This window comes from Lipotes vexillifer, unplaced genomic scaffold (assembly GCF_000442215.2).
Source record: "Lipotes vexillifer unplaced genomic scaffold, Lipotes_vexillifer_v1.1 scaffold1824, whole genome shotgun sequence".
Classification (NCBI taxonomy): Eukaryota; Metazoa; Chordata; class Mammalia; order Artiodactyla; family Lipotidae; genus Lipotes; species Lipotes vexillifer.
In genome coordinates this window covers 355,535-363,712 of record NW_006789288.1, presented here as the reverse complement: position 1 = coordinate 363,712, position 8,178 = coordinate 355,535, and the positions used below count along the sequence as shown (strand labels likewise).

The 8,178-nt window shown below is 34.8% G+C and overlaps 1 protein-coding gene across 1 annotated transcript in view; it reads right to left on the bottom strand.

Annotated features, from left to right (window-relative positions):
- The window catches only part of SLC9B1 (solute carrier family 9 member B1), a 48,633-nt gene extending 40,786 nt beyond the window's left edge, over nucleotides 1–7,847 (bottom strand). Inside the window, exons 1-2 of the mRNA XM_007462463.1 lie at nucleotides 7,779–7,847; nucleotides 5,322–5,460 (exon numbers count right to left, since the gene is read on the bottom strand). Coding sequence (XP_007462525.1) covers nucleotides 5,322–5,460; nucleotides 7,779–7,847 — 208 coding nt within the window. The remainder of the gene's footprint in view (nucleotides 1–5,321; nucleotides 5,461–7,778) is intronic.
- Nucleotides 7,848–8,178: the final 331 nt, after the last annotated feature.

Sequence of the window (8,178 nt, the reverse complement as noted above, 5' to 3'; positions counted from 1 at the left end):
TTTTGCATTCCCAGCAGGAATGAATGAGAGTTCCTGTTGCTCCATATCCTCACCAGCACCTGGTGTCAGTGTTTGGGACTTCTGGCCATTCTAATGGATACGCAGTGGTACTTTGTTGTTTTAATTTGCAATTCCCTAATGACATATGATGTTGAGAACATTTTTATATGCTTATTTGCCATCTGTATATTTTCTTCAGTGAGGTGCCTTTTAAGGTCTTTTGCCCATTTTTAATCAGGTTGTCTGCTTTCTTATTGTTGAGTTCTAAAAGTTCTTGGTATATTTTGGATAGTTCTTTATCAGTTGTGTGTTTTGTAAATAGTTCCTCCCAGTTCGTGGCTTGTGTGCTCATTCTCTTGACATTGTCTTTCACAGAGTGGAAGTTTTTAATGTTAAATAAGTTCAGCAAATCAATTATTTCTTTCATGGATTGTGCCTTTCCTGTTTTGTTTTGTTTTTAAGTAATCACCATAACTAAGGTCATCTAGATTTTCTCCTATGTTAACTTCTATGAGTTTCACAGTTTTGCATTTTACACTTAGGTCTATGTCCCACTTTGAGTTAATTTTTATGAAGGGCATAAGGTCTGATCTAGATTAATCTGTTTTGCATGTGTATATCCAGTAGATCTAGAACCAGACTACCTTTCTTCCATTGGGTTACCTTTGCTCCTTTGTCAAAGGTCAGCTGACTATGTTTATGTGTATCTATTTCTGAGCTCTCTATTCTTTCCATTAATATATTTACATCCTGTTCACCAAATTATACTCTCTTGATTATTGTAGGTTTATAGTAAGTCTTGTAGGGGAGTCGTGTCAGTTCTTCAATTTTGAATCTTTCTCCTTCAATACTGTGTTAGTTATTCTTGGTCTTTTGCAATATCTATATAAACTTTAGAATGAATTTGTTGACACCATGAAACAACATGTGGGGATTTTAATTGGAGTTGCATTGAATCTATAGATTGAGTTGAGATGAACTCATTTCTTGACAATATTGAGTCTTCCATGAACGTGTAAAATCTGTACATTTATTTAGTTTTTAAATTTCTTTCTTCAGAATTTTTTCAGTTTTCCTCATGTAGATATTGTACATATTTTGTTAGATTTATATGAAGGTATTTCATTTGGGGAGTACTAGTGTAAATGGTGATACGTTTTTCATTTCAAATTCCATTTGTTCATTGTTGGTAAATAGGGGGGAAAGAACCTGACTTTTGTATACTAACCTTGTATCCTGCAACCTTATTATACTCACTTTTTAGTTGTTCCAGGAGATTTTTTCCCCTAGATTCTTTAGATTTTCTACATAGACAATCATGTCATGTGTGAACAAAGGCAGTTTTATATCTTCTTTCCCGGTCTGTATGCCTTTTATACCCTTTTCTGGTCTTACTATATTAGCTAGGACTTCCAGTACAATATTGAAAAGGAGTGGCGAGAGAGGGCATCATGTTCTTGCCCCTGACTTTACTGGGAAAGCTATTTCCTCACAATTAAGTATGAGGGCAGCTATAGATTTTTAATTGATGTTCTTTGTCAGGATGACAAAGAACTTGTAATTTGCTGAAGTTTTTATCATGAATGAGTATTGGATTTTGTCAGATGCTTTTCCTGCATCTATTGGTATAATCTTGTGATTTTTCTTCTTTAGCTCGTTGATGTGATGGATTACATTAACTCATTTTCAAATGTGAACCAACCTTGCATACCAAGGATAAATCCCACAAAGTTGTAAAGTATACTTCTTTTTATATGTTGTTGAGTTCTATTTGCTAATATAGAGAATTACAACAAATTGAGGATTTCTGCATCTATGTTCATCAGAGATATTGGTTTTTTTTCCCCTTCTAATGTCTTTAGTTTGGGTATGAAAGTAATCCTAGACTCATAAAATGAGTTGGCAAGCTTCCCTTTGCTTCTATCTTCTGGAAAAGATTGTAGAAAATTGGTATAATTTCTTTCTTAAATAGTTAGTAGAATTCACAAGTGAAATCATCTGAGTCTGATACTTTCTGTTTTGGGAGGTTATTAATGGTTGATTCAATTTCTTTTACTGGTATAGTCTTATTCAGGTTACCTATTTCTTCTTGTGTGCATTTTGGTAGACTGGGTCTTTCAAGGAATTGGTCCACTTCTTCTAAATTATCAGATTTGTGGACATAGAGTTGTTTACGATGTTCCTTTATTATCATTTTAATGCCCATGGAATCTGTAGTGATGTTCCCTCTCTCCTTTCTGATATTAGTGATTTATGTTTTCTTTTTTCTTAGTTAGCCTAGCTGGAGGCAATCAATTTTACTGACCTTTTCACAGAACAAGCTTTTGGTTTCACTGATTTTCTCTATTTCTTGTTTTCAATTTTATTGATATCTGCTCTAATTTTTATTATTTCTTTTCCTTTGCTTACTTTGAATTTATTTTGCTTCTTTTTCTAGTTTCCTAAGGTGGAAGCTTGGATAACTGATTTTATACCTTTCTTCTTTTCTAATATATGCATTCAATGCTACAATTTTCCCTCTAAGTGCTGCTTTCAGTGCATCTCACAAACTTTGATAGCTTGTATTTTTATTTTCATTTGGTTCAAAATATTTAAAAATGTCTCTTGAGGTTTCTTTTTTGACCCATGTGTTATTTACAAGTATATTGTTTAATCTCCAAGTATTCTGGGATTTTCTAGCTGCCTTTCTGTTAATAAATTATACTTCTAAGTCCATTGTGGTCTGAAAGTTTCTGTTGACAAATCCCCAAGCTCAGATTCTTTCCTCAGCTGTGCATAGTCTCCCAATGAACCCATTGAGGGCATTCATTTCTGTTACAGTGTTTTTGATTTCTAGCATTTCCATCTCTCTGTTTACATTACCCATCTGTTCTTACATGTTGTCTACCTTTCCACTGGAGCCTTTAGTATATTAGTCAGAGCTGTTTTAAATTCATGGTCTGATAATTCCAACTCCCTTGCCATATCTGGGTCTGGTTCTGGTTCTGATGCTTTCTCTGTCTCTTCAAAATGTGTTTTGTGCCTTTTAATACATTTTATATATTTTTGTTTAAAGGGGAGCATGATGTTCTGGTAAAAGGACCTATGGTAATGTGACGGTAAGTTGTAGGGGGAGAAAAAGAGTGCTATAGTCCTATGACTAGGCCTCAGCCTGTGTGCCTGGGCTGTAAATTTCACAAGTTCTTTTCAGGGTTTTTTTTTCTTTTTTTCTTTTTTCACCCCCTTAGGTTGTATGGTATGGCTAGAGAGGGCTGGAGTTGGGTATTTCTCTTCTCCTTAGTTGGTTAGGCTAATAAAGTCCCCACAGGTTATACTCTGATAAAACAGTTTCTCTTGAGGGCAGGTTTTATTAAGAACAGGATCTCTTGTATTTCACAGTGGTTACGTTTCTCTCTCCCTGACACATGGCCCTTGGAGGTACAACTCACAAAAGGATGTCCCCCAACACCATGACTGGGCTCCTCCTATAGTTTTTAACTCTCTGACTTGCCCACACTGAGCTTCCAGCTAACTGACAAATTGCCTACCCTCACTACTGGTTCCCGCAGAGGTTTCTGCTCTAACTTATGATTCTCTGTATCAAACTGTCTCTAATTTGGGGGGCAGTAATTTGCCCTGTGACCCCACTTCTTTGATGGAACTAAGAAGAGTTGATGATTTTTCAGTTTGTTCAGCTCTTTATTTGTTGTAAGGATGGAGTGATGATGCTGGACCAGAAACTGGAATTGTCTGGGATATTATTTTTGAGCTCTAAACTTCCAAGACTGCTTACTTTATGAAACTAGTGGTAAGATTTTAATGGAGAAATTTGGTTCTATGATTTGAAAATCATAGTTGGATGTATAATAAAGCTTCCCTTTCATTTATTTAAAGGAAAAATAACTTAATGGAAATAAGTTAGTACCTTTATTCAAAGTAAACTAAAAAGAAACAAAAAAGGAGCAATAGCCTAAAACCTAAACTTATTGCCCTAGAGTATCCATTTCTTTGTGATTAGGGAAGACAACCTCCAAGTAAGATATAAACAGTGTGATTAAAAGTGATGAGACTGATTTCTACATGTGGTTGAAAGTTTAGATTTCTTATTTAATCTAACCTGTGTACACTGCAGGATTGCTGAATTAAACATGACTTGTTGACAAACCACAGCTCTATTTCTTTCTATTATCCAGAGTATACACTCTTCTAAGAGTTTGCTTAGTTTGAAAAGAGGGTGTGTATGTGAGAGGGAGAGAGAGAGACAGATTGAAAAAGAGAGTACAAGAATATAGACCCCCAAGATAGAAACAGGAAGTTCCTTTTCCTATGAATTTCTCTAAATTTGCAAAATCAAAAATGTAGGCAAACAAAGGGGGAAACCAGTTATAAGTATCAAAGTTTGTTGTTATAAAACTCCTCAACTAGTTCCTGAGCAAACCACAGTCCTCAACCTCAATGAATAATCTTTGGTGACCAATACATTTCCCTCTCTTCCACATGCACCAGCCCTACTTCTAACAACTGCTGTATAGAAACTGCCCCCTAAATAAGGTCATGGGGATGTGTATGTGAGACCTATGTGCAGAAGTTATATTTACAAAGGAGTCCAGTCACTTACACTGGCAGATGTTTAAGTTTACTTTAGATTCAGGGCTTTAAAAATACTGATTTTAATTAAAAAGCAACTTTTGCTAAATGAATTTACTATATCAATTAATAAAATTTTCAGTTTAAAGTTAGCAAGCAGCAAAGAAAAACAATGTAAACTTCAAATACTAATCCTTCATCATATTTTAATCTAATTTTTGTTCTCTGTGAGATCTGTACTTCTGGAGGTCAAACGCTCTCTCTCTCTCCAGTTTAATCATATAGAAATCTAGGGGGAAAAAAAAACCTTCTATAAATATTTGGTGACAATGAGATGCTTTAAAATTTTAGTGGGAAAGCAAGTTCTACACAACTCTTTAAGACAGCATAAAATTTGGGGCTTAATTTAAATAAGAACCTTAATATTGGCAGAAGTATGATGTTCCTTCTAGCTACTTAAAACTAAATGTCAAAAGTAGGTTTTAAATAAAAATCTTTCTATCACTTCTGTTTCTAATTTCCAAAATTTAACATAAAAAGTCATGTAAAACATTAAAATATAGATCTGTTAAGCAACTATTATTTTTGACAGATTTAAGGAACTATTTCCTCTTTGTCCACACATTGCTTGTAAACAGGGCTGCTCATCGGATCTGGAGTGTATAGATTAAGCAGTGTCTTTGTTGGCTTGTATTTTAATACTTATCAAATATATTTCTCATTTTCTTTCCATTTACATATCTTATTTCACATACCATTTGTAATAGTTTTATTCAGTGCTCCTTGTGGAGGACAAGAACCCTTCTTTTCCATCTGTGGTTTTGTTTCCTCTGTTTTTGACAAGACAGCTTCCTTAGTTTCTTCATGCTCATTAGTATCACTAGCTTTGAGGATCTGAAGTAAAAACAAGAAAGTCTTTTAAGAAATATACTTGTACAATTTTATGAATGTAAGAGACAACCAAATTTCATAATTAAATTCATATTATTACTGTGAACATGGAGAATTATACATACAAAATAATATTCATGCTCTATATCAATAGGTATTTGGGGAGGTAACAACAGTGTATTTTGTAGGGCACCTTGATTTAGCCTTTTGTAGACCTGCCTCCCTGACATATTCATTTGTGATTTATGTATACTGAATAAGTGCGCCTATAGTGCAGGCAGAATAATTAAAACTGTCCCTACTTAGTCTAACTCCCAAAGATCATTCAACAAAACTTTTGTAGAATTAAAATGCAACTACATTGGAAAGGAGGTGAAATATAATTTAACTTGGATTCATTTCATTTGAAAAATTATATAACAAAGAAAAATGAGAAAAAAACAGATCAATCTTTCAGAAATTCAAGGTTCATGCTTTTTCCACTACTATTTATAGATAACATATTTAGATGGTTTATGGGTATAGCTCAATCTTCCAGTATTTAATGGTAGTTAGTCTAATAATGAAACTGCTGATTTAGGGGGGAAAAAAGACACCTTTAGTTTGTGAGAATATTGAAAGGCTTCTCCCAAGGTAAAAACCAAACCAAAACAAAAGATTAAAAAGAAACAGAACAGAATAGTTAACCATGGAATAGCGATATTCAAACATCCTTGCTGTTATCATGATGCATGTGTGTGTGCGTATGCATGTACGTGTGTGGACATGCAGGCCAGTGCTTTGAGTGTATTGATAACATTTTTGAGTGTAGTGGAGAGAGAACATCACATTGTCACAAGAAATGGTAACAAAGGCTAGAGAGCTTGGACAGAATGAGGAAAGGAAGAGGAAGCATTTAATGACTAGGGAGACAGAGGCACCATAGCAGCTGGTGTAAACGAATTATGTAGCTCTTTAAAATCAAAGTTCTTTAAACCGGATCATGATTAATCTGTTGGAGTTCTGATATAGAGACCTTCTTCTGGAAAGTCTGTCACTATACAAAAGGTTCAGGGTAAAGACACAAAGGTGAGTTTTGATTAGGGTGGGTGAAAGGTCATATACAATAAAACCATATTATTTTGTTTTATTATTTCAGAATTTATAATAAATTTACATAGAATAAGATGAAGTCTTTACAGATAAAGTAATTAGAATCAATGGTGAATATTTTAAACATTTTTTAAAAAGGACTTTTTTGGCCCTTAAGAACTGTATAAAACTCTATTTTAAAAATAAACAATTTAGGGGCCTCCCTGGTGGTGCAGTGGTTGGGAGTCCGCCTGCCAATGCAGGGGTGCCCCAGTCTGGGAGGATCCCACATGCCGCGGAGCGGCTGGGCCCGTGAGCCATGGCCGCTGAGCCTGCGCGTCCGGATCCTGTGCCCCGCAGCGGGAGAGGCCACAGCAGTGAGAGGCCCGCGAACAGCAAAAAAAAAAAAAAAAAAAAAAAAGAGAATAAAAATAAACAATTTATAATTCTAATTATGATCGATTAATATTTAGTAAAACTAGGTCAACAAAAGGTCTAACGACTTACTCTACATACTTGCAAAAATAAAAACCTGGGTCTCCTTCGAATGTAGAGCACAACATTTTAATTAATTTAGATTTTTCTTTACCTCTTGTACTCTAAACTACTAACTTTATTCTGGACATGGCAAGAAATAGTAAGCCAAATTTTCATTATTCCTAAAATCTGCCTCTTTGGTTCCAAAATAATCTATAGTCACCCCTTCCATGTTTTCATTCCTTTTGCCCATTTCTTGGGACATATTAAAACTAGCTATTTTAAAATGACCACTTCTTTTTTTTTTTTTTAGCATGAATCATTTATTTTTTAAATACCCAGATAACACATGATCATGTTAGAAAAACAAAAAATATAGATAAGCAGAAAAAAATAAAGTCATTCCAAATCCCACTATTCAGAGTTAACCATTGCTAACATATTGATATATATTTATCTAGAAATGTGTGCATGTATGTAAAAGAGAGAGACTGAGAAAGGGAGAGAGAGTATGTGTGTTACTTATTAATAAAAATGTAAATATACTAGTGTTCCATAACCTGCTTTTTTACTTAACAATATGTCATGGATATCTTTCACATTCAATAAGTATAGGGCTATGAATTCATTTTCTATGGTTTCATAGTATAAAATGACCACTTCTCACTTTTAAACCAAACATATAAGAAAAACTATTAAGTAAACTTTAAAAATAAATTTTAGCATCAGATTGTTTTCACGTCATACGTTACAATATAGTTTTAATTTTTTACCTGAGGAATTGCAGATGATTGGATGTTTTTATCCTCCAAGTGTTCATTTTTTGGATCTGTGGTGTACATGCTAATGTTTAAAAGTAATTTGAAAGAAAGAAAAAAAAAAAGGACTATAAGTCCATCTGAAAACAAACACGGTTAAGTGGGATTCATTTTTAAATAATTTTTTAGCATGAAGTTTCACCACAGTCAAGTCAGATATCTTCATAGTAAAAACAATCCAGGGGCTTCCCTGGTGGCGCAGTGCTTGAGAGTCCGCCTGCCGATGCAGGAGACGCGGGTTCGTGCCCCGTTTCGGGAGGATCCCACATGCCGCGGAGCGGCTGGGCCCGTGAGCCATGGCCGCTGAGCCTGCGCGTCCGGAGCCTGTGCTCCGCAAATGGGAGAGGCCACAGCA